The sequence below is a fragment of the Gobius niger genome (genome assembly GCF_951799975.1).
Source record: "Gobius niger genome assembly, chromosome: 10".
In the NCBI taxonomy this organism is placed as follows: Eukaryota; Metazoa; Chordata; class Actinopteri; order Gobiiformes; family Gobiidae; genus Gobius; species Gobius niger.
The window spans coordinates 11,274,324-11,300,631 of NC_136861.1; the positions used below are offsets into that span (position 1 = coordinate 11,274,324).

Consider the following 26,308-nt stretch of genomic DNA (forward strand, 5'->3'; position numbering starts at 1 on the left):
CCAACCAGCAGTCTATACTTTCGCCACATCTTAAAGTCTTCCTCTTTTGTTCTGAATTGCACGAAAGGGAAGTGGTTCAAACATCCTGTGCACGGATGAGGTTTCGTGTGAAGTATGAAGCTAACTATAACAACAGGGCACTGCCAGCATTCAGTCCAGCGTCACATAATTTATTGAATCAAAACTTCAAATATCATTGACAGAATAGGTATATTGTAGACAGACGCGCAGACAAACACAGGCTTATAATATAAAACAATTACGTCTCAACCGTAGACCGAAGCGGACAACTTGCAAACATGTAGAAATCTTTAGACACACATTACATTGGAGATCCATCGCTTGAAGGGGTCGAGCGTTTAGCCTGGTGGAAGATAAAACGGGAAACAAGTTTGTGGATGTTTTATCAAAGGATCTGTGACTGCAGGATTAAACTTGACCTTTGTAGCCGTTGACCAGAGGAGCAGCCCCGCCGGCGAGCTTTGCAAGTTGGTCTCCTACAAATAAAAAAAGATAGAATAAGATTTTTGTAGCCTGATTTCAACCTGTATAAAACCCAAACAGAGACAAAAGCAGTGATTAGAAAGATTTGACATAGATATTTTTCGAAATCACACCGCGGCAGTAGACATTGATTATAGTATGGATGGATGGGTTGGTTAGTGGGATGTCTTCTTCACAGACCGGTGAAGGATGTAGCAGGGTGAAGCCATGGATAGAAAAGGTAGTAAAGGTGGAGGTGGGTCGCAGCACCGCTGGGAAGTGGACGTGCCATGAACGCCGGAGCTTAAAAGCAGGACCGAGGGCGGTGATTGGCTACAACGAAAATGTGGCTCTGCGCTGATAGGCTGAGGTGGATAGGTGTGACCATAGGCATAACATTAATTGTATATTTGTCTGTTTTAAATCATTTAAAAAAATAATAATTGTAATCCCTAAAACCGGAGCAAGAAACAACGTTCGTAAATAAGGACGTTTTTGGAAAGACTTCCTGCCACTTGTTGCTGCGACGTATCGAGCCTTGCTCTGATTGGTTGATGCCATCTGTCGATCATGCCCACCAGGAAATAGTTGAGATCATGCTTGCTCCCAGGCTATATGTCTTTGAAATATCTATGAAAAAGCATGTAGTTTAGCTGGCCAGGCAACCCATTTACCATAATAACCACATTCGAGGGGGAAATCATGGTGGATTTACAGACTCCTCCTACCCAGCTCGGATGTAGCATGTTCCTAATAAAGGCATATGGGCGGGATCTTCACTGTAGACTCGGCAATCGCATATCGTGTAGTTCGGTCATAGCCACGCCCAGGTCACTAGCTCTAATGCTAATGGCCTGTCAATCAAAGTCCGGCCCTCATTAGTATATGACGTTGTGCCTAACCCAGCGTTATCACAGGAGGAGTATCTAGCTGTAGAAAGTTTAGGAAAATTAAGCACCAGGCTTTACAGTTGTTTTTAACGTGTCTAAAGTGCAATGGTAGCTTATGGAAGACTAGCTTGTTCTGCCGCCCCTTTATGTAGGTACTACAGTAATGTTTGCCCCTAGTGTCGTGGTGTTTAATGTACAATGAGAAATTACATAAGTAGCTCGTAGGAGAAAACTGATGGCAACCAGGTTTAGAGACAGTGGCCATGAGGGAAGGACAGGAGCAGACAAGGATTTCAAGGATAGAATTAGGAATGAGTCCATCAAAGGGACGGCTCAAGTTTGGAGACGTTTTGGAGACAGGATTTCCACATTGAGACGGTTTGGACCTGTGCAGATGAGAGATTGTGAGTGAACAGTGGGCCAAAATAGAATTTTGCACAGACATAATGAAAGAGGACACTGATTTAGTTTGTAGGAACAGAGAATGCAGAGGAGATTAGTCAACCTTCACTGCGGTTACCCCCCGTTTGCAGAAACCTTGTTCTTTTTCAGTCTTGCACAGCCTTATACCACAAATGACACCACACGCGAACCCTGAAGATTGTATCTATAAAGTTAGTCATTGTGCACTTACTCAGCAGCTTGATGTAGAGTTCATATGATGAAATCGGGTGTGAGGAGTTTGTGGAAGTGTGTTTAAGATAAGGAACCGTAAAGCCTCGTGATAACAACATTGGCTAAATATAAACAGACCTATGGCATACACAGCATTATACTCGAAACACAAGTACAGCCACACCTCGAAGTAATAAGTTTCATTACAGCGCGAAAGGTTCATATTATCATTTTGCGCCACTTTTATTTAGTTATAACCAAAAGAAGAACTCAGCTTATTCTACTTCCTGATTGGTTGACTGTCTATCTCGTTGTGAAGCAGTTTATTATGTGCCTATAGTACCACACCCCAAAACAGGACGGGGCGTGTCACAAAGTCAAGCACCACTTTACACACACAGTACAAGCGTCATAACATTATAGAGACAGCGGGTTCGCCCTCCACACAGGAACTGACCAGTTTTCATCATTTCTGGAGGTTAGATCGCTATCGTGTGCATATTATTTGTGATTTGTGGCCCCCTGCCCTGCCCTAAGAGCTACATTATTGTAAACAAATCCATTATACTTCATGTGTGCCATTAAACTGGCCCAGTTGACCACTTTTTTATTATTAGTGGCTCACATTTCCCAACATTATATGCGATAACACTTTACCATTTCAATTTAATGTTAATGTTTATGATACATCTGCATGAAACTACTGCACTGCAACAAAATTATATCTTGATGAGTTTATATTACAGAAAGGCAGGACATTTTAACTTAGTAATTTGAGTTATTTTGTCTGAAATCTGCCTGTGGAATAAATGTTTGGCTCTTAAAAGAGTGAAATGAGAAGGATTTGTCTTAATTTAAGTGCAAAAAATACTTGCTCCACAGGCAGCAACCACTCGAGACCCCCTTCTTTAAAATGTAATAAGCATTTACAATAATTTATGGCGTAAAACATTTATAATTTGGTTTAATGATATTAGTTTGGATACTGTATTTTGATATTTGGCTTAACATCACTAAAATATACCTCAGGGGATCCCGACCAGAGGTGGGTGGAGTAGGCAAAATATTTACTCAAGTAAGAGTACGTTAATTTGAAATAATTTGACTCAAGTACAAGTAAAAAGTACCGAACTATTAATCTAGTAAAAGTTAAAAAATGTTACTTGAGTTCTGGGATGAAAATGGAGAAAAATGAAATGACTGTAAAGAACAAGGTGCACAAGACGATCTACATCTATTTTAAGCGTCGGAATTATCCATTTGCCGCTGAAATATTTACTCACAGTGGAAAAAGCAACAATTATTTTTACTCAAGTATTACTATTACTATTATTTGGTTTATTTGATGTGGACATAACCACTGCACTGGACGAACCAGATACATTGTTTTTTGTGTTATAGCAAAACTGCTAATTTGCAACATAGTAAGAGAGTAACAGATACTTAATTATAATTTTACTCAAGTAGAAGTAAAAAGTACTGTATGATAAAAGTACTCTACGAAGTACATTTTTTTCAAAAAGTTACTCAAGTTCCCTGTTAGAGGATAACATTAAATCGCTATTTATCATACTGCCTCGTACTATCTCTGTCATAGCCTTGACTGTGGTGCTCAGGCGCCCACTCTCAGCCACTCAGCCACTGAATGTTTGCCTGCGTATCAGTATAGTAGAGGGTATTTATCCCTTTTCTGTGGAAGCATAGACAGACTTGAATGGTAGGACTCGCGCAATGTCTCAAGTTCATGTAATAACAATAAACTTCTCCTGTATAAGACATCCAGACTGCTGCCTATTTTTCATCTATCCTCTCGAACACCATTGTTAATTCTCTAACATTCCCCACTTTCATCCCCCAATCACCTCAATACAACTACAGCTGGTAATGCAGTCACTTTTACACGACAGCTACTATCACTACCGCAAAACTATAGCTATTGCAAGTAATAATAATAATGCCTTACACTTTAAATGCGTTTCTCAAAGCGCTACACTGTCGTCATTATTCAGTCATACCATACTCAGTGGTGGCTAGACTGACGGAAGTGAGGCTACCACTCTGTGCCCTCGGGCCCTCCGACAACCTTCAACCTCACACACTAAATTCAATCCGGCCTATTGTACATGTTTTTAGTGGTAAGGGAAACCGGAGTACCCAGAGTAAACCTACGCAGACACGGGGAGAACAAACTCCACACAGAAAGGCCACCGCCGGCCGGGGATTAGACCCGGGGCCTTCAAGCTGTGAAGCATGAGCGCGAACTGCTGCGCGACTGTGCCTCCCATTATTAATCATATCATCACTATTAATCATCAAACACCTAAAAAATGCTACTGAAATGATTACTACCATAGACATTTCCAGAGAGTTAAATTATGCTTCTGCAGAAGAGCAAAAGTGTCATCGCCACTTGCATAAAGCACTAGCGCTATTGCTACTATTAATATTACAACTGCAAATCTATGAGCAGAAAGAGTAGAATTGGCAAAAGTGCATCATATTGCCCCGTTTCACACTTACAGAAAGATACTAACCATAACTTTTTGCAGATTTAGCGCCTTCTGCCTCCAGACCGAGAGGCTGCGAGTACGGGTAGCCCCCTTCACCTAAAACACCAGAGCAACAAGAGGAGGTGTGAAGGTGTTGCAAATATCGACACGTTTTTATTTATGTGTGAAGGGTTTGGAGCTATGTTAATAAATCGACTTAAATGAGAGAAAAGCTTAAAACAACATGTTGAAATTAAGAGAAAATATGTTGATTTGTGGATTTGAGTAGTAGATTTGATCTGAACAAGATGGAACAATTATCTTTCACATTTTTTGTTCAAACTTTTTAATCTTAATTTAAGAGCGGTCATGACTTATCGTTCTCTACATTTTACCACAGTTGAATTTATAAATGACATTATTATTCGGCTTTACCTTCCAGTCCTGCAGGGATCACAGGTGCTCCTCCATACGGAAGCTGAGCTGCTCCTCCTGAAACCAAAACACACAATATTTTTAATGCAGCTTGTCATGATGTTTATTGAGTGATAGCGGGTCCCGATGCTGTTCTCAATGGGGGTGGGTACCTAACGATACGATACATGATACATGGCTTACGACAACGATTATCTCACGATACGCCGATACAATCGATATAATGCACAAAAATAACCTACGATACATCACGATAAAAAAAAAAAATACTTTTAACCTTTTTTTTTAACATACTACATATTATTCATCATTTACATTTATGTTCATGTGCTTTGTGCCCCTTTTATAAATGATTCCTGACTTACACAATGAAAATGGATCTACAGATCTCTCAGTAACTTCATTTACATTTAATTAAACCATGGTCTGGGTGAATACTCGATTCTGATTGGCTGGAAGGTGTCCGTTAAAAAGTGATAATGTACAACAGTGCAACAGTTAAATAACAGTTAAATCACGTTCTGTATCACTCCACTGCACCTCGTCGTGCCATATCCCATTACATAAACAACAAACCATAGTCCTATTCAAATTTTCAAATATTAATAAATATAAAAACTATTATTAAAAGTAATTTATCTGTGTGACAGTGTTTGGTCCAGGTGCTGCCCCCTGCTGTCCTGACTGAATTCTTGATCATTGTTCCTCTATTGACTGAAAACAGTGGAGCACTGCTGCCTCATTATTATGCATGACGGTGCTGATTAGTGATGCGCGGGTCAGGGTTTTTTTCAACCCGCGGGTCCCGCATTTGGAGCAGGTTCTAACCCGACCCGGCCCGCCCCGCAACGTTGTTCTATTTTTACAGCCCGCCCCGCCCCGCCCCGCACCCGCAACCATTAAAAATTACGCGTTACAACTATGATCCGTATGAACAGCACCGGCGTGTCAGCCCCTCGCGCGCGCGCGCGCGCTCTCTCTCTCTCCCTCCGAGGAGCGCTGGGCCAGAGGGAGAGAGGAACAGAGCAGAGATCAGCCTAACGCGAAGTCACACAGTCGCACATACGGTGGAAAACAGGAAACATGAGCTCCACAAAAGCGTTCTCTGGATCACAAGCTGCAAAACGCTGCTTGTTTTATGAAAATCCGACGTATATTTACGCTAAAAACCTGCTGTAAAGACGACGGAATAAGTTGTGAATGAATTCAATGAATGCACGTACGGAGGCATAGAGTGCCCGCGACCGGCATTTTTTGACCCGCCCCAACCCGCCCCGCGATCGAAGGAGAATTTCACGACCCGACCCGACCCGAACCGCGGGCAGACCGCGGGGCCCGCGGTGGAACCCGCAACCCGCGCATCACTAGTGCTGATTAATATGCATGACGTCATCAAAAGTATCAATATTGGAATAAAAAGTATCGGTATCGTATCATCATAATCGGAAAATTTATATATTGTCACACTCCTAGTTCTCAAGCTGCGGTACTTCTGCGGTATTCCTTTTCAATACAGATAATTTAATGTATGGTGGAGCAATGCATTTAAGTTGTTTTCTGGGTTAGACATACAGTAGTTTACACACAATTTAGCCTGGTTTAGCTCTACATTAGAGTCTCTTCAGGTCCTGTTCAGCTCTGATCTGATCTTGAGCTACACCTGGAGGCGACTGAAGGTCAAATATTACATGAGGCGGTACTTGGTGCTGCTCCAGACTGATACGTGCGCATGGAGGATGTGCTCACCGTATTTTCCATTAACCGATTCCAGTCCTGCACCGAGTCCTCCTGGAAACACATTACAGAAATCACTTACAATGTCGTAAAGTTACAGTATTTTTTCATATATTGCAAAACGGTGCCATTATGATATTTGCTATTTTAATAATTAGTAGTAATATACAGTGAATAAGGATATGTTTCTGTAAGTAAAAGTTAGATGTTTAAATGGCCACCACAGTGCAGAGCTTGAGTACCTTGACCAGCAAAGTTTAAAGCTTAAAGTGTGACCCGCCAAGGGACTACAGACAGTTTGCTATAATCTGGCATATTTAAACTGTAACTACAGATTAGGGCTGTGCAATTAATCGAAATTCGATTACGATTTCGATTACAACAGTAAACGATTACAAAAATAGCATAATCGCAAAAAAAATCAATTCAATTTTTTTTTTCTTTTTCTTCAAATGCTTTTTTTTTTTTTTTTTTTTTTTTCACATTTTTTTTTCTAATTTTTAATTTTTGGATTTTTGTCACTATTTTTGCTGGATTTTTGTCTTTTTTCTGCTGGATTTTTGTAATTTTTTTGATGGATTTTTGTCACTTTTTTGATGGATTTTTGTCTTTTTTCTGCTGGATTTTTGTCTTTTTTTATGGATTTTTGTCACTATTTTTGCTGGATTTTTGTCTTTTTTTGCTGGATTTTTGTCATTTTTTTAATGGATTTTTGTCACTTTTTTGCTGGATTTTTGTCACTTTTTTGATGGATTTTTTTAAAGGCAACAAATAATCGTTTGAATAATCGTGATTTCAATTATGACAAAAATAATCGTGATTATTATTTTTTCAATAATCGAGCAGCCCTACTACAGATGTTCATTAATGTGCACTGTCCTTATTAAAATAAATAATAATAATGATAATAATATTTTTTTTAAAAAGTGTATGGCTGTCCAGGGACCCTTTTCCAGCCCCTGAAGTGGAATCCCTTGCCAAGCTGGAAGATTACCCTCCTGCTATTTCTATGTTGGCTGATGGGGCAAGAAGAGTACCAAGAGGAATCAAGGACCCCCACCCAAACAAAGGGAGAACATGCAGCTTTCCCCACACAATTTAGCAATCGACCTGAGCCATTCTTGTTGGGGGGTTGAATCTTTGCCATGCCATGATGATGCTTTCTTATAATCCAAAACTACTGAACTACATCCATTTAGTTTTGTATATAGTTGTTTAGATGGAGGTACAACCCACAATGCTTTCCACTGCCCTATGTCCACCTCAAGCAGAAGTGAAAGTGGGACAGGTGGTAGAACGTGGGGGGACAGAAACTCAGACTTACATGAAGATCAGCATAGAAACATTTCCTTTGCTATTTTGGCCCCAAATCACCCGCACCGAAAGAAACAGGTCACAAAATATTCAAATCTTACGCAAAAGTGTGCATTTATAATTTTTAAAATAATATGGAAATATTGGATTCAGCGGGAATGGATACAATTTTGGATATTCGACAAATTGGGCAACATAATTGTGTGAAACGGACAACCTTACTTTTGCCACACCTTTAAAGACAACTCGGAAACACTGGTGGCTCTAACTTTACTGAAAAGGTGGGACATTATCTAAATAGGTGCAACCAAAACAGGGACAGGTGGTCATCCCTAGCCCCAGTTCCTGAATGAAAACCGTTTGTTCTGTATTTTACCATATCCAGCCCCTGGTAGCTGCCCGGGGAAGGCTCCTGTACCTAGAGCTGGAAAAAAATAAAAATAAAATAATAATAATTAGTATCATTTTAAGCTTTTCAACTCACTTTTTTACATATTAGGGGCGTCTACTGTAGCAGCACCATGAAGCGAGTCAACTTCATGTACGAGGGACTGCACTGCCATCTAGTGGATCCATGCAGCATGTTCATTTCAGAACATGGCGTCTTCAATTTTTGGTTAGTTTCAGAATCTGAACGTTCGAGTTGATTAATGATGATGTTTTGCAAAGACGCAGTGTAACTTGAAGATAATTGTCTGAACGCTGCGAGTTGGAGAAGCAGACAGGAGCTACAACGCAAACTCTAGATAAACGGACTGGTTTTATATATATATTAAAAAAAAAATACGCGTGAGTGACATTCGGCAACGGTTAAATCACGTTCCTTCCATATCACTCCACCGCAGCTGTTTCCATAGTAACGACAAACAACTGAGCTGGGACTAGTTTACAGCTTAAAAAGTGAAATATAACTAATATAAATCGATGAACCTCTTAACCCCCACCTGAACAGAGCACATTTTCTCCAATTTGGCTTTACCCAAATCTGAAAGCTTGAAAAAAAGCATCATATAAGTATCATATAACGCAACAAAAGAGCGACATGGCGAAAACACGGCAAAAAAGCAATTACAAAATGACTAAAAAACAACAAAAAAATCTGCAAAACATGACATAAACAAAAACGCAACAAAAAAGTGACTAAACATGGCAAAAATATGACATAAAAGCAATGAAGCAGCAACGAAAACATGACAAAAACGCTTCAAAAATGTGACAAAAATGCGGCGACAATGTGATAAAAAAAAGGTTACTATCACTTTTGTCGGTCTTAGCTTTCAGATGAGGCATTACACTGTTGCTCTCTGGTTGAGAAGCTTTTAGATTTGGGTGAAACCGAAGTAGAGAAAATTCGCTCGGTTTAGACCTCTTAACTCCCGCCTGAACCGAGAGCATTTTCTCCAGTTCAGCTTTACCCAAATCCTGTAGGCCAGTGTAACACCTCATTTGAAAGCTAAGACCTACAAAACTAAATTGATCTTTTCCCTCACATCATCATCATCATTTTGTTTCACTTTTTCGTCAAATTATTCAATTTTTTTTTTGTCAAATTCTTATCACTTTGTTGTCCATTTTTTTGTCACTTTTTCGTCAATTTTTTCTCAATTTTTCGTCAATTTTTTATCACTTTTTTTGTCAAATTTTGTCATTTTTTGTAAATTTTTTGTCACTTTTTCATCAATTTTTTCTCGCTTTTTTCACATTTTCATCCTTGTTTTCGTCTCAGTTTTTTTGCATTTTCACACCTTTTTTCCAGAAGCTTTTGGATTGGGGGTAAAGCTGGAGAAAATGTGCTCAGTTCAGGTGGGAGTTAAAGGGGTTAATACTTAGCCGACTTATTGAAGTAGTTTCTGGAGTTGAAGTACAGTAAAGAATTGCTCTTTCATTGCACCTGTCTGCCTTTCCAAACCACAGAGTGTCCCAATTATCTGTGTGGAAAGTTAGCTTCCTCATAGACAAATCATCAAGTTTCTCAATTGTTACCTTTACTTTTGTCTGTTTTGTCTGGCACACCTGTTAACTCTGCAGGAAAGTCAACGCTTAGAACATACACCGCTGAACACTGCAACATTTGTGACTACAGCCTTTTCAGGACTATGAATTAAACCATTTTTCTACATTTATTTTAACATAACTCTGGACGACACTTACCAGCCCCGTAGCCATCGCCGTAACCATTTGCATAACCTGACAAACGAGAGAGCATAGTCAAATGAAATGATATGTTAAGCTCATAAACACATAAGTTGAATGGGGAAAATACCTGGAGTCAAACCTCTGACATCTCCACCTGTTCAGGGATTAAAGAAGGAAACCCAAGGACAAAGAGGCATTTAGTGACAGCACGTATAGGCTATTTATATATTCTTAAAGGATAAGTCACCGTAACCATTTGCTCCCATAGCCCCGAGGTATCCGGTCATCCCGTCTCCGTAACCAGCTGCAAAACAAAACACAAACTTAGGAACACACAACAAATACTGTATGCCAAACATGAGAAACCGCTTAAATTACTTTCTACTCTGGAGCCTTTATAGAAATGTACTGGAGTAGAAAGCATTGTATTTATCTTTCAAGTCTAAAGGGGTAAACGAAAAGGAAAGAACATAAGTACTTAATGGACTTTGTTTTTAAATGGACTTTGTTACTGACCACTTCAGGTTGCAACCAGTCAGTCACGATAACAAAATCTAAAGTTCGATGTATTTAGGCAGGAAGCTATCGCGATACACAATATTACTGAAGACCTTATAATATAATGCAACTGAAGCTATCTCTAAAGCTTAAAAATGACAGTTAAAGGGATATTTCAGGATTTTTCCTAGTTATCCAGAGTGTCCTTATATTTGATCAGTATTAGCTTCCAGGTTATAAGCTACACAGCGGCGGAGTGATCTGCCAGGTTGCCGGCTCTACTGTAGTTTGTTTACCTGCAGCCGGCAGTACAACATGTGGAATTCACAAAAGGCGCTTTCTACAAATCAGATATGGCAACGTTTGGAAGACTACCCCATGATTTTGAAGATGTTTTTAATGCAGGCTACTAGTTATCATAGACATGCACTAGCCTAGCACTAGCCTAGCACTGCTAAAGTCTTCAAATGTAAGGACTTTGTGAATTATATATATATATATATATATATATATATATATATATATATATATATATATATATATATATAATAAATAAACTCTTCCTCACCCTCCGCGGGCGGTCTCTCTTTTTCCTCCTGCTCGGGTCCTCTACCAGAGGCCTGGGAGCTTGAGGGTTCTGCGCAGTATCTTTGCTGTTCCTAGAACTGCACTTTTCTGGACCGAGATGTCTGATGTATTTCCTGGGATCTGCTGGAGCCACTCCTCCAGTTTGGGGGTCACTGCCCCGAGTGCCCCAACGACCACGGGCACCACAGATGCCTTCACCCTCCAGGTTTTCTCCAGCTCTTCTCTGAGCCCCTGGTATTTCTCTAGTTTCTCATGTTCCTTTTTCCTGATGTTGAAGTCGCTTGGTATTGCTATGTCGATCACAACGGCTTTCCTCTGCTCTTTGTCCACCACCACAATGTCCGGTTGGTTCGCCATTACCATTTTGTCCGTCTGTATCTGGAAGTCCCACAGGATCTTGGCTCGGTCATTCTCGACCACCTTTGGAGGTGTATATATATATATATATATATATATATATATATATATATATATATATATATATATCTCTCCAGAAATAAACAACACTATGGATAACTAGGAACACAGTTTTTTTTTTATGGTACTACAAGATATAAAGATTTTGTTTAGCTTATAATGTTACATTTTAGACACTTACCGGCATGTTTACCTGCAGCTCCTCCTAAGTATCCACCTTGGCCCACACCTAAAAGAACCAATAATATATTTACCCATCAAATGTGTTCAGACCTCTGTACCCCCACCTTAACTGAGCACATTTTCTCCATGTTCGGCATTACCCAAATTTAAAAGGTTCTTAGACAAAAAAGTGTCGAAAAGAGCAATAAATAAATGATGAAAAGGTGATGAAAATTTAGACGAAAACGCAAACAAAAAACAAGAAAAGAGCAAAAAAAAATTGCTTAAAATGTGATGGAAAAGTGACAAAATATAGATGGAAAAAGTGACAAAAATGTGATGAAAAAGTGACAAAAAAATTAATAAAAAAGTGACCAAAATTGACCAAATCGAAACAATTAAAAATGACAAAAAAGCTATGAAAAAAAAGTGATGAAAAAGTGACGACAACAAGGCAACAATGCAAGGAAATGCAAGATCAGTTTTGTAGGTCTTAGCTTTCAAATGAGGCATGACACTAGGCCTATAGGCTGTAAGCCCCAGTTGAGAAACTTTTTGATCTGGGTAATGCCGAATTGGAGAAAAGGTGGTTCCATTCTGTGCCCCAGGCCTCTCTTAGTTTGTAAAAAAAAGTCTGGCTCAAGGGCGCAGAGGCCACAAATTTTCTAATAGAGCGATCACCAACAAAGTCACTCACTGCCAAACAACACCATTCATTAAAAGTTTTCCAAAGTGGTTGCTTTTTGTTTACCTGGCCCGTAGCCACCAGCTCCCAAACTGGCTCCCAAATAGTTCCCCTGTCCTCCATGGTAACCTAAGGCATTAAAAAAGAGACCAAAATTAAACCAAATGCTTTACGTAAGACCCGACATGCGTGTTAGTGGAAAAGTTTAAACAGTTTGGTAATAGTCTATGGAGGGAAAGACTTATATTTAGACATAGGTTTCTATATTTAGTCTAACTGTGGGAGATTTTAGCACAAGTACAACAACTTTCCAGGTGCAAACCCGAGAAAACCACAGCAGATGTCGTCAAAGCTGAAAGAAAGACCTCACTCGGAGTGGGAGAATGCAAGACTAAACTGAGGATGATGCATTTAGGGAAAAGACCAAATAATATAACCTTTTTCTATCGATGTTTTGTTAATAAAGACAGATGTCAACACACCAAAGTGGACCTCAGCTATGAGCTAATTTCCACCGTTATCCTGCACTCACGCTCAGAAACACACTCTTCCCCTATTGTACATGTTTTTGTGGTGGGGGAAACTGGAGCACCCGCAGGCACTGGAACAACATGCAAACCGTGTCAGACCCCATCGCAACAGTGGCCTCAGATTGGCCAGATGTGAAGGGACCCATAGACTGTAGAGTAGTACGGAACAAAGTCAGAGTGGCTTCCCCATAGCGTTTAGTGCGGGCTAACTGAAGCTCATTCATGCTAGCAATTTGGCTGGGATTTTGGTGCCAACTTGTATAGTTACAATAGTACGATTTTGTTTGTGTTAAGACAAACATGGAGGCAAAAATGACAAGCCAGTGTTCAATAATGACTTAAAGGAGCAGAAAACTATTACAGTAAGGAACTTCCGGAGCCTGCCCCCATTTCCTGTCAGGCCTCCTGCAGCTAACAGCATTGCTTTGTCCATGTATTTTACAGTCTATGATTGGAGCCTTTTTGGTTGTGGAACAGTTCAGTTTAGGCTGTGGGAACACCCGCGAACGGCTCCGTCCCGCTACATACCACGACTATGGAAAGATGCCTGTAGATCATAGGTATCATAGGAAATGAATGGTATATACCACAGTCGTTTTACCAATAGAAAATGAGTATAGGTTTTTGTACTCATAACAAAAAAGAAATAATTTAAAGGGTTCTGAATCCTGTATGTTGTGGGATTGTCTATAACCACAACACTATGAAGTAGATAGTGTTAGTCTCTTACTTGGTCCCTGCGTATTGTCCACTGTGCTTCCGGGCAGTGCTTTGGGCTCTCTGACGTCTCTCCCTTCATGAAACAGGTGCTTCCCTTCTTTACTGATCGACTTCTGCTCTTCGCCCAGTCCCAGTTCTAGATGCGCGCTGGCGCCGCCCACAGTCCCTGCCCCGCCCACCACACCAGGCACCGCGCCCTGCCTATTCCCCTCCACTCCTTGTATGTGCAGATTAGCTGCTCCATGACTGCGCTCAATCCCTATCGAGATGCGGGTTTGAGGCGGCTGTAGCTTGTCCGTGCTTTTTCCGACCAATCCCAGTTCCCTGATGGATTCTCCTGGCAGATTTTGCCCCTGGGGCATTGAAAAAACACCGGCTCTGACCTCGTCTGGTAGTGGGAAAGGTTGTTGCTGAAAATGTGGTGAGTTTTCTCCTTGGGTTTGCAGCGCAGCATGTCCGTGATACTTCAAGCTCTTGTCGATGGGGAACTGCGACCCCAAAGTTTGTGATCCCAAACCTTGCGATCCCAAACCTTGTGATCCCAAACCTTGCGATCTGAGCATTTCACTTTGCTGGATAATTCCCAGTTGGTCATTCAAGCCTTTGTTGCAGTTTTTCCCTGGCCTCTGATTTGGGAAAATTGGAATATCTCTTGCATTTTGTTGCAGTGGCAGATGACTAATATCTTTTTCCAATCCAGGATTCGTTAGATGGTGTCCAGTTGTCAATCCTTGTTCCACAGACATTCCTCTTTGCGCTATAGGAAGGTAATCCTCTCTCCTCTGTCCCGCAAGACCCAAACCTTTGCCCGGTTTGTCGATGGCAGCACCGATGTTGGTACTCCGGGTAATTTCTAAACCGCGCATATCGCCCACTACGGGCCGCATGCCGGGATCGGTCTGTATTTCCAAAGTGGAAGGGTATTGGACGTTGCTCCGTACAGGATTGAGGGCAAAGGGATTTTGGTGTCTGCCCTTTGGCCCTTTGACGGCGCCGTGGACTCCATGAATGCCCAGATCTGGAGAACCAACGGGACCTGGCGGACACAAAGGAGCAGGCTTTACCTTGGGGTATTTTGAAGGTCCACAGAGAATCCATACTGAAAGGGAAGGTTCTTCGAGAGCAGACAGAGACGGGACGGCATCCATTATGGCGCGAATCAAGCAGCGCCATAATTCGGGACATAAACGGCAGATAGAGAAGACTTTTTAACGTGCTGAGGTGACGTTAAATGAGAGAACAAAGATGGCGACCACACGGATACAGGAGGAGGACGACACAAACGCAGCGTGCATTTAGGCCTACACAAACAACATTTTGTGTAACCGAAGACAAGCAGTGACGTGGAAACGAGGAATTGTTAATCGACAAGTTTGACTCTGACGCTCATGCTTCGTATCATGGCATTGTCAGTGCATTCCTGTCATTTTGAGTAACCCGTGTACTCAAAATAAAGTACGTTACAACAGAGGCAAAACAATTGACAATGACACACACAGTGCAAGTGAAGGTAGAGTTTATCTTCACCGGAAAAACACCAAACAGGAGATTCAGGCGACAGATGATTTTGATAAATGGGTTAATAAAGAAAAGACAAGGCAAAGTTTCAGTAAAAAAAAACATCAACAACCCCCTGCAACTTTATGGATTCAACACACATTTTGCACAACATGCAACATTCTCCACAAATGTCAAAACCTGCTCTCATTCTCAAGGCTCCATGGGTTTCGAATGACGTCACTGTCTGGCATCTTGTCGACCATTGTGTGATAACAAACCATTTCAACGATAGCACTAATATTTGAAAAGGTTTGTTGCACAAGCCCATGAAATGCGAATATGAAAAAGAAATCCATGAATCCATTAACTTTCATCCAAACTTGTTTAACTTAGCAAAAATGGTCACACTCTGGGAATGAGAGCAGGTTGTTTACCGTTGGGTTTGTCTTACCCTGTCTGGCTCCAGGGACCCCCATTCCTCCCAGAGCTCCATATCCTCCTGCCAACAAAAGACACTTGTGTGATCCTTCAATTTGGCACACTTCAATTTGGCACCCTTTCAAGACTCTAATGTAAAAAAAAAAAAAAAGTACTCTCCAAAAAAGAGCCTTAAAATCACCATAAAATAAGTTTCTTTTTACAAAAATCTTTGCAACACACAACACAAGGGTTATCAAGCAGTCTTTAAGATATACTTTATCATGTTTGTCAGAAAGTGTCCCCTGTATTTGTATACTTATAACGTGCTTTTCCACCTACATTAGGCACTCAAAGCGCTTTACAGCAAGGAACCCATTCACTCTCTCATTCATACGCCTATGTACGCAGAGGCAAGGAAGGTGAAGTGTCTTGCCCAAGGACACAATCACAGTGGGCATCTTCAGAAGGCTGGATTCGAACCCCCAACCTTCCGATTATTAGACAACCCGCTCTACCACTGGCACAGATGGTAGTGTGGGATGTCTCAATCACCATACCAGAGATTGTTGGTCGACCAAAGTGGAAATCTATTAACATATTGAACAGTGTTTTCTCGTTGTCTTGAGAGCTGATTTAAAGGAACTATACAGAGTTTGAAAATGTTGAAATTCTGTATTTTCCTCCCCCTACATGTTGCAACAATGTCCTAAGGTGTAGAATGAGCCCATACCTATTCACCACAACTGCCTCCAAAATCCTGCACTGTCACTCAAAAAGGCGTTAATTCGGGTCTGAATTGCCGTAATGCACGAGCTTAATATAGAGACTGCAGTTACACGAATGGCCTGAGGTGACAGTAGTGAGTAAAAAATGGCTAACTTGCATCTAGCCCCTTTAACACGTGAATTTCTCCATTGTGAGATCAAAAAAGGATTATCTTTTCTTTGTCTACTAGTCTGTCGCAACATTAAACGTACTGACTATAAAGTGGTTCTATAATGTTGATGAATTGTTAATGTGGTATTGTCTGATCGTGATGGACTGTGACTGTAAGTGAGATTAAACGCTGAGGGAAGTTTCATTTAGAGCATTGTTAGTGATCAGATTGAATGTGAGCTGTTAATTTCTTTTCTACGGACGGTTATAAACTAGTTCTTTAGGTATAATCAGCAGCAGTGCCTCTCTGTGTCTGTGAGTTTAATATCTGTACTTTATCCCTGAAACAAAAATGAAAGAAACCCTGAATGATCGTGATTCAATGAACAAATTAATCAAAGTTTAAGCTCCTTACAAATCAGGACACCATCTTGTCAGTGCCGCACATTGGTCACCACTCAACTATATTGAGACAGCAGGTTTTGGGGTTGGGAGCACGAAGCTGAAGTCTAGACTAATCAGGTCAAATTAAGAAGGGACCAGAGAGATCTTTTACCTGGAAGAGCGCCAAGACCTGCCCCTAGACCAGTCCCATGTCCGGCCCCGAGCGCAGCACCGAGTCCTCCTGCTCCCAAACCCGTCCCAAGACCAGCTCCATAAACTGCAAAATCACAGAAACATTACATCAACTCATGCGTTTAAGATCCTTTGATAAACACCTGAATGGTTACGTCTTACCACGTCTTCCTGCTTGGCCCAAACCGAGTCCGTGTCCGTGTCCATTACTGAGTCCGGGGCTCAGCATCCCGGCGCCCAGACTGGCTCCTGCAAACAACAACAGAGAAGGTGACTTATTCATATGATATCAGCTATTATATATATTAAAAAGAATATTCTAGTAGTAGTGGCTTCATCTTACGTTTGAAGTATGTTCTAATTAAAGTAGTTGTTGCAGCACAGTAATAGCATAGGATGGTACTAGCATGGTAATTAAAGGTGTAATAACATTGTAGTTACCCTAATCCACATGGCTAGTGCAGGACTCAGCTACATTTTTCCAAGTACATGTATTTGAGTACGTTTGTGCAATTCAGAGTACTTTTATCACACACATTATCGCACACTACTTGAGTAAAATAGTTTTGAAGCAACACCATGCTACACCATGAGTTAAAAGAACTATAGGGTTAAAATCAAATTATGTAGTTCTTTTTAACGGTGCATTTTTTACTGTAATTACTTTATTTTTATGTCAGTGTTTTATGGATTGTATGTCGATGTTTAATTAATTTGAAACCTAAATACATTTTCTTTTAACTTAAGAAGCATTAGTTTTGGTTCATTTTAAAGCAGTACTAAGCAACTTGTTTCCCTTGAGGCCATAAGCGCCAATGCAGGTGTCCCAGCATGTTGCGCTTTTTTACTTATTAATTGTCCGTGAGAGTAAATACTACGTTGACAGAAAAAACAAATGGACACAGAGGGATATTGTACATCCAATTACACAATGGAGATCATTTTCACTCAAACTTGGCTGTAAATACTGTTTTAGTGGCGCTAGCCCATAGTTAGCTTTGCCCGTTAGCCTGATAGCTTCTTCTTCGTGATTCTATTAGTGTGTATTGGTGACTCCAACCCGGTGGCAGAAAAGTTGCAAGCATGGTTTTCTGGCCAGAGACACCAGGGGGAGATGAAAGACCCCCCAATCATCCCATTAACACTTGTATTACCCCCAGAGGGACTACAGAAAGGATTTATTAAGGTAAACAAGTTACTTAGTACTGCTTTATTCTTTGTTTTACATTTTGTATGTCAAATAACAACAGTAAAACATTAATAAGAATTCAATGGCCAAAGAAAAGCACTGTATAAAACCAATGCAATATTGTTTTTAATGGTAAATGGTCGCTTTTCTACTGTCATTAGTCCCTCTTACTTTCATAAATATTTTGGCTACTCTACCCTCCTCTACTGCACACAGGAAAAAAAAGGTCACACGCTCTAATATTTCATTGCATTGCCTGTGTTGCATAAATCTTTCACCAAGATCTTGTATTGATGATGGGAGAGTGTGACCACTGCGCAAAGCCTTCTCCAGCACATCCCAAAGATTCTCAGTGGGGTCAAGATCTGGACTCTGTGGCGGCCGACCCTTGTGTGAAAATGAGGATCTTGGAATATGCCTGTGCCATTATGGTGTATTACGGAAACCCAGCACAATCCCTCCCACTTACCATGCTATCATTATTCTATTATCGTGTTATTACTGTTTTGTTAAGTTCAGTGTTACCAGGAAATGTTACAATACCGTATCCTCCCCCCTGTCCATATCCGGGTTTGAGTCCGGCTCTTCCTCCCAAACCGAGAGACCTGTATCCGGCTGCAGAAGCAACATGGGATGGATGAAGCTGTGCCCCTGGGTATCGGCCAACTGAGCGGAAGAAGAGAAAGAGTTTTGAGTTAAAAGATCATATATAAAGTTGTTAATGTCCTCCTTTGATGTAGATCGACATTAAATTAGCAATAAATATGAGTAAAGGTAAGTGGTGATGCAACTTACGTCCGTTTTTCATTGCTTTGGTGTTGTATCTGTTCGCGACTGCACCCAGGGCCCCAACCCCACCCACTGAGGGGAACAAAATCACAATGAAAAATTAGTTTTTTGTTTTGTATCGATATTTAACGTAAAATTTTAACATGTGCTTTCACGGACCTCCAGGTTTAACCCCGACTCCGAGACCAGCACCTGAAGAGAACACGAGACACAAAACATTGATTGAAATAAACCTTAAACCTTTTATCAAAATCTTGGCACTAACCTCTGTTGGGCAGCATCCTCCCATACGCCACAGTCTGAGGCCTCAAACCTACATAACAATAAACATTTTTTTAGTCCACACATCAACACTGTGTTGCTAAACATGTTGGTCGTAAAGTCGTTTTGCAAAAAAAGAGGGATGTTGATAGATGACAAGAATGTGATAACGCAACTTTTTTTTATTGTAACTTCAAATCAACCTTTATATTTGGGCCACAGCTTGATATTATAAGTGTAATGTGGCCTAAGATGGGTCAGGGGGAAAAGGGGCAGTGAGAAGTTGATTTGAGTGAACATTAATGCCACATGCAGAGCCTCAGTGTTGAATAATCAAATGAGATATGCAGCATTGTATTGTTTTTGCTCTTCAACTGACTTTTTCTATTGAATTCAAAGCCAAGTCTCTCTGAAATGGTGGCCTTTTGTTTAGAGCTGCTCATTGTTTCAAACTCAGCGTTACGGGTTCAAGTCCCGGTTCTGAACCTTGGCTAAATGTCTCTCCCCGCTCTTCATCCTTGTTCCCCCTGCGCTGTCTAATAAAGCTTGTGGGTCAAAAAACCTCAAAAATATAATGGAATAAAAAACAGTGCACTTATAAAACACATAATTAATTTAAAAGTGTACTTTAAGGGCTGGGTACATTTACATTTTATGAACCAGAAAACAGAACAATAATGTTAATATAGTCCATAACAGACTATTCTTTTAAATTAGCATCATTTATTTGAGCTGAAACAACCAAGTAACTACCTTTTAATGTTGTCCTTGGACCAACAGGCATCAAAACTTTACTGCTTTTGATATTTTTATTTCGATATCATTGTTTTTAGATACCATACTGGCATCGTTCAACGCAGAGGTGTCCACACTTTTTTCATCAAGGGCCGTATACTGAAGCGTTCATAGTGTGGAGGGCCACAGATCAGTGGTCCACGCTGTAAAAAGGTAAAGGTTTTCCAGTTCAGCAGCTCTTTCTCGCATTTTTCCGGTTATAATCATGTAGAATTGTGAAAAAAGTACCATCTTTGACAAAGTGTGCCAATTCACCAAGGGCCACCAAAACTTGGTCTGAGGGCAGCATTTGGCCCCGTGCCACACTTAGGGCCCAAACTTTAACCATATACAATTTCTTTTTCAAAAGTTACCAAAATATATACTGTATGCTCATTTCGCACAGAGGGTCTGGATCTTCACAATTGAGCTCCGTTTTTGGGAAGAGGGGTGAACTCCTTTTAAAGCAGTACTAAGTAACTCCCGCCCCTAGAGGCCATAAGCGCAACTGCAGGTGTCTTAGCAAGTTGCGATTTTTTTAACTTATTAATTGTCTTGGAGAGTAAATACTACGCTGACAGAAAAGGCGAAGGGAGAGAGGGATATTGTACATCCAATTATACAATGGAAATCTTTTTTTTCATCTCAAACTTGGCTGGATTCTATTAGTGTGTATTGGTGGCTCCGGCCCGGTGGCAGTCAAGTTGCAAACATGGTTTTCTGGCCAGAGACACCAGGAGGAGATGAAAGACCCTCCAATCATCCCATAAACACTTGCATTACCCCCAGAGGGACTACGAAAAGGATTTATTAAGGTAGACATGTTACTTAGTACTGCTTTAAAGTTTGAAACGACTGGATCTGATTTTACCCAATCACCAAACTACAACCAGCAAATGCTTGACATCACCTACAACACCCGCCTCCCCCGCTCACTGAATGGTCGGTTGAAATTCAACCGATGTAACGCGGCCACTGAGATGGCCACGGACGGCCAAGGCCAGGCCACATCTTTCTGTATCATGAACGATATGGGCCTACACTTTTGTGGATGTCCAAAAACAGCACAGCTATGACTGAAAGCGATAAAATTAAGTAAAATGTTTGTTTCTCTTTTACTCAGTTTTTTACATTGTTGTAGAATAGGAATAGAAAAATCAGATTGCTGCCTAGAAATCATTTAAAATTGTAATCCAAATGAAGACTTCGCACAATCTCCCACCAGTTGAGAACCACACAGTAGATCATGAGTAGACATGACCTCATGCACCGCCCCGAGCATCAGGCTGTTCTGGACACCGTGATGTGAATGCGGTTTAGCGACTTATCACAGTCGTCTTGATCTGAAACCCCACAGATACAGAAACCCATTGATTCAAATGGAGCGCCCCCGAGTCTGAGCTAGCGACTTCTTGACACATTTTTCCTCCCGCTGCCACTTTCCTCCTTTGATTTGAAGATTTGAAGAATTGGCCGGAGAAGAGTTGCCTGGTGGGCACATCCTGCCCACGCTGTCTCGCTCACGTGAGATTTAACGCCTGAGTGAGAATGGACAGGCGTAAATCAAGGCTTTTATTGTGAAAGAGCCAGGTATTGTCTGAATGTGATGAGCAGATAAACCACGACGTGACAACCACTAGTGTAATTTGGGAATTTTTTTCGCCTGCTAAAACAGTTTGTCCCAAACTGTTTTCTCTCATTCTCAGAGGCTTTGTGAAGTTTTAGAGACTCCATTTTGAGGATCCCAACCCAAGGTTGGGAATCACACCAACAAATTAACTAAACAATAACACAGTTGGAAAGTACGGTCTTTCAAAATACATTCTATCATAGTGTTTTCTATTTGATCAGTTTTTTGTACAGCTTTGTATTTTCTATAATAATGATAATATAAAAAAAAATCTAAAATACCATACAGATAAAAATGCAAGATTTAAACATAACTTTTTGGTGTATACCCAAGTAGGTATCACTTTGTTTTACACTATCTTGATACATTGTACCTAACGTACCTAATGTGCTCTGTAACAATCTGTAATAACTTGTACCTATGTAGTACGCACACAATGGAATAACTTGTATGTAGGTTGTAGGTACATAATGTAATAGGACACGAGGTCCTTATGGTCAGGGCTTAAGGTTAGGTTTAGGGCTAGTGTTATGTCTTATTACATTGTGTACCTACAAACTACAAATACATATTATTCCATTGAGCATCTAACCCATAGGCACAACTTATTACACATAGTTACAGAGCACATTACATTGTACTAAATTTAGCTAGGTACAATGTATCAAGGGTAGTGTAAAATAAAGTGCTACCTAATCAGGTAGGGCCTTTAACGGACAGAATATAAAAAAAATGTTAAAATTATGTTTTTCCCCTACATGCTCCAGCAATGTCCTAATGTGTAAAATGAGCTCAGACCTGCTCACCACAGCTGCCGCTAGAATTTCTCCAAAAGCTGACCAAAAGCTGACCAACTCTCTCCAATGTCATGCAAGAGCTTAACACAGTGACTGCAGTTACACATAAGACCTGAGGTGGCAGTAGCGAGTAAAAAAATTGACAACTTCCATCTGGTCACACTTCCTCCCACTCCTTTTCTAGTTTAAATTATGTACAGCATTATTAGAAGTAAACGTGAGAATGTACGTTAAAGGGACAATAAGGAGTTTAAAAATGTTAAAATTAAATATTTTCCTACCCCTACATGTTCCAGCCATGTCCTAATGTGTAGAATCAGCCCAGACATATTCACCACAACTGCCTCTAAAATCCTGCACTGTCACTCAAAAAGTTGTTACTTTTGGTAGTCAATGCCACCATGCACAAGCTCAATATAGAAGGTGCAGCTATACATATGACCTGAGGTGGCAGTAGTGAGCATAAAATGGCCAACTTGCATCTAGCCTGACCTATGCTTTTAGGGGAAACTGCACGTAATAATGCGAAGAAAAAGTTGAGCTCCGCCCATATCCCCATTGGGAAATTTGTTCTTTTTGATCCTTTCGGCAACTTATACACAATAAGGAAACCTTCTCCAGCTTGTACCACAGAGGGATGGTCAACTGCACATGTCTTAGGGGAAACCAGAGCACCTGGACCCCCACACAGACACGGGGAGAACAGGCAGATCCTCCAGAAACGCCCGACATACTGGGAACAGGTTTTGAGATGAGGCGAGGGCTTTATGTTTTCTTAGTTAATGTCATGACCTCAAGTCGCTAATGTAACAAATACAATAAAGCTACATCAGTTAGCAGTTATAGTTTGCTGCATTGATTCACTACGCATCAGAAGTATCAAAGGAAGTTTTAGATACAGGACGTGAAACAAACAAAACTGCACCTCAGAGCGTCAGTGCTGCCTGTGCCAAACATTACTTCACTGCTGCTGTCAGAGAGCCCAGTGTCACAGAGATTAAAGCCACAGTCAAATTCAAAATGACATCACACAAAGATAAAATAGTCTTCAATTCACCCAAGTGTAATGTACTGTGTGATTGTGAGTCATTTGCATTTCTGTGAATGAAAATGTTGAAATTGTAATTACGTTTTTCACCAAAGAAACCGATCTCTTTTAACTTTAACCAAGCACATTAACATCTCTAGTTTGGCTTTACCCAAATCTCTTGAGCCTATAGGCCAGAGTAATGCCTCATTTGAAAGCTTAGACCCACAAATTTGATCTAAGATTCTTCCTCACGTTTTTGTTGCTCTTTGATGCTTTTTTGTGCATTTTCATCCTCATTTACGTCTTGTCTTTGTTGCTATTTTGATGCATTTTTTCAAGAAGCTTCAAGATTTGGGTAGAGTCGAACTGGAGTTAATGTGCTCAGTAAAGGCAGGGGTTAAGAGATTAAAGATGTAGCGAAAAATCAGCTAAAATCTGGCATTTTTATATCATTTTATATCATTTGTTTATCTAAATCTACACTTCACATCCCAGAGTTTAATCTTTCTAATACGTTATCCTAATGTAAGAAGTCTGCAAATAGTTCTTCTCCTATGAAAATAATGCATGTGAAAAGGCATTGGTATTATAATGTTTAAAACGTTCTGAAACCAGCCTTAAACATCTTACAAAAAAATGTATCTGAAAACAGCCTCCTCCTCATCTGTTGTGCACTTGCGTCCTCACCTCCCTGCAGCGTCTGTTGAGCCATCCACAGCAGCAGCGACGTCTGCAGCAGAGCTCGAGCCAACATCATGATCCGGAGTCAAACCTTCAACTGTAAAAGACTGAAGACACGCAGGGCACCCAGAGGAGACGGACGGAGCAGCACCCAGAGGAGAGAGAGATACACCACAGCCCGGGCAGGACCTGGTCTGGACTCTTATATGGACCGGTCTGATCCACCCCCACAGACCTCCTCCATGGACCTGTTCCATCTCTGCAGAGGACAGCGTGAGCGTTCAGGCTGATTTAGGGCAAGATATTTGACAATAAACATAAAAGAAGCAGATATGAAATTAGGCCATATATGTGTAAAAAAAATATATGTGCGCATTATTATAATCATCCACGGATATATCTACATAATGACTGAGCTAATGTTGTTATTCTGTGAATCTTTTCTCTTCTTTTGTATCTTCTGTTTTTAGCAAATGATAATGAGACTGCCAGTTAAATAAAACAAAACTGAGGTTAAGGTTAAGGTTTTGCGTCGTGGAGGGCCGATTTTCATCATTGCCAAAACACCCAAGGGCCGAAACCTCAACATTGTAGCCTAAAGCAAAGAACTATTTTCTGCAAATTCCAAAGTTTTATATTAGTGGTTCCCAAGTGGCAGGACTTTAGGATCCACCATTACCCTCGGATGACCAGCCGAGGACCCAAATAAAACTATAATTTGTCATATATTGTATAAAATATTGTATTTTCCATGCAAGTTTTTGTTGAATAAGCAGTAGATCAATCAATCAATCAATCAAACTTTATTTATAAGGCGCTTTTCATACCGAAAGTGCTTTATTGATTACAACATTTAAAACAATGCGCCTGGGACAACCTCCCATATACAGTGGGGAAAAAAAGTATTTGGTCAGTTTCACATAGACATTCTATTGGATTTTGGCCAAATACTTTTTTTCCCCACTGTATATACATTTTGTATATTAGGATTAAATAAATAGATTAGTCAGTTAAAGGCTAAGCTAAAAAGGTGGGTCTTGAGCCTGCTCTTAAAAACATGAACGTTCTTTGCAGCGGATAGATATCCCAATAAGACTGAAATTATGATCAAAACAACCCAGTAACATTCATTTTAACAGACAGTTAGTGTTAGCAGTTTACGATGGAAAATACTGAATAAAAGTTCCCTATAGACTCGCAACCCACTGAAAATGGTTCCGTGACCCACTTTTGGGTCCCGACCCACCAGTAGACAATCACTGTTTAACAATATACATGACCAAGATGGATGTTCTGACAGGACATTTTGAAAATACTGACACTATTTCTCGCATTTTAAGAGTACTTTAACATGTATTTGATCTCTTATTTGCATATTAATATTTCTCAAAATCATCTTGGGGGCCAGAGGTTCTGTGCAGGAGGGCTGGATTTGGCCCCCGGGCCTGACGTTGCCTACCTCTGCCTATACCAATGAATGAAGAAGCTACTAAATAAATTTTTTAGCTGAGTTAAAAAAATCCCTAACTTTGTAGCATCCCAATTCTTCACAAGGACAAGTTTCACAATTTACACAAAAAATGCAAAACTAGCCGAGCAAGTTCAAAAAATGTATACAAATGCTTTATAATTAGATGCACAGTGTTTTCCACCGAAAATGTCTGAGTTTAAAATATACTAAAGCAGGACAGAACACATTTCGTTCCACTTCCCATGAATCAGGTAGTCTATAGTTTTCAGTGGCCCAATGGCGCCTTTAATCCACTTTCCATGATGCTTCAGGATCAATTTTATTTCAGTTTTTTAGGATTTCTGGTAGGTTTTTGAAATGTAATGTATACGTAACCATGGATACGGGAGTTCTAACAGCAGTGAAAATCTAAAAAACTATTGATCCTGGAGCATCCTACAGGGCATCAGGATGGTAAGTAAAAGTGCTATGTTAGCCACTCAAGCAGCCTATGTGTCACTGAAAGGTTAATACGCACTAATGTCAACTTTGTTTTTCCATAAAAAGTTGCATAGTGCAGCTTTAAGGTTAAGGTGTGGAGCCAGGCTAATGGTCAGAATACTTGGCTGAAAGATTCCC

At 40.4% G+C, this 26,308-nt stretch overlaps 1 protein-coding gene across 1 annotated transcript; it reads right to left on the reverse strand.

Annotated features, from left to right (window-relative positions):
* Positions 1-212: 212 nt before the first annotated feature.
* Positions 213-24,338, reverse strand: LOC306968948 (uncharacterized protein). The gene is made up of 20 exons (XM_079564538.1): positions 24,226-24,338; positions 19,312-19,359; positions 19,206-19,238; positions 19,053-19,118; positions 18,801-18,923; positions 17,231-17,317; positions 17,049-17,153; positions 15,648-15,695; positions 12,513-12,575; positions 11,781-11,828; positions 10,344-10,400; positions 10,224-10,250; positions 10,112-10,147; positions 9,944-9,982; positions 8,337-8,384; positions 6,659-6,700; positions 4,913-4,969; positions 4,523-4,594; positions 441-497; positions 213-364 (listed from the first exon to the last, which is right to left on the reverse strand). The coding sequence occupies exons 1-20, from the start codon at positions 24,293-24,295 to the stop codon at positions 360-362; spliced, it is 1,131 nt and encodes a 376-aa protein (XP_079420664.1). The 5' UTR covers positions 24,296-24,338; the 3' UTR covers positions 213-359.
* Between the last annotated feature and the right edge of the window lie 1,970 nt (positions 24,339-26,308).

Bases quoted from the DNA above. Each gene is read 5' to 3' on its own strand.
- LOC306968948 (XM_079564538.1), bottom strand. From the start codon at position 24,295: ATGATGTTGGCTCGAGCTCTGCTGCAGACGTCGCTGCTGCTGTGGATG. The intron at 6,701-8,336 runs GTAAAATACAGA...ATGTGTTTCCAG, and splicing joins GCTACCAGGGGCTGGATATG to GAGGACTCGGTGCAGGACTG. The intron at 4,595-4,912 runs GTAAAGCCGAAT...CTGGTGTTTTAG, and splicing joins GATCCCTGCAGGACTGGAAG to GTGAAGGGGGCTACCCGTAC.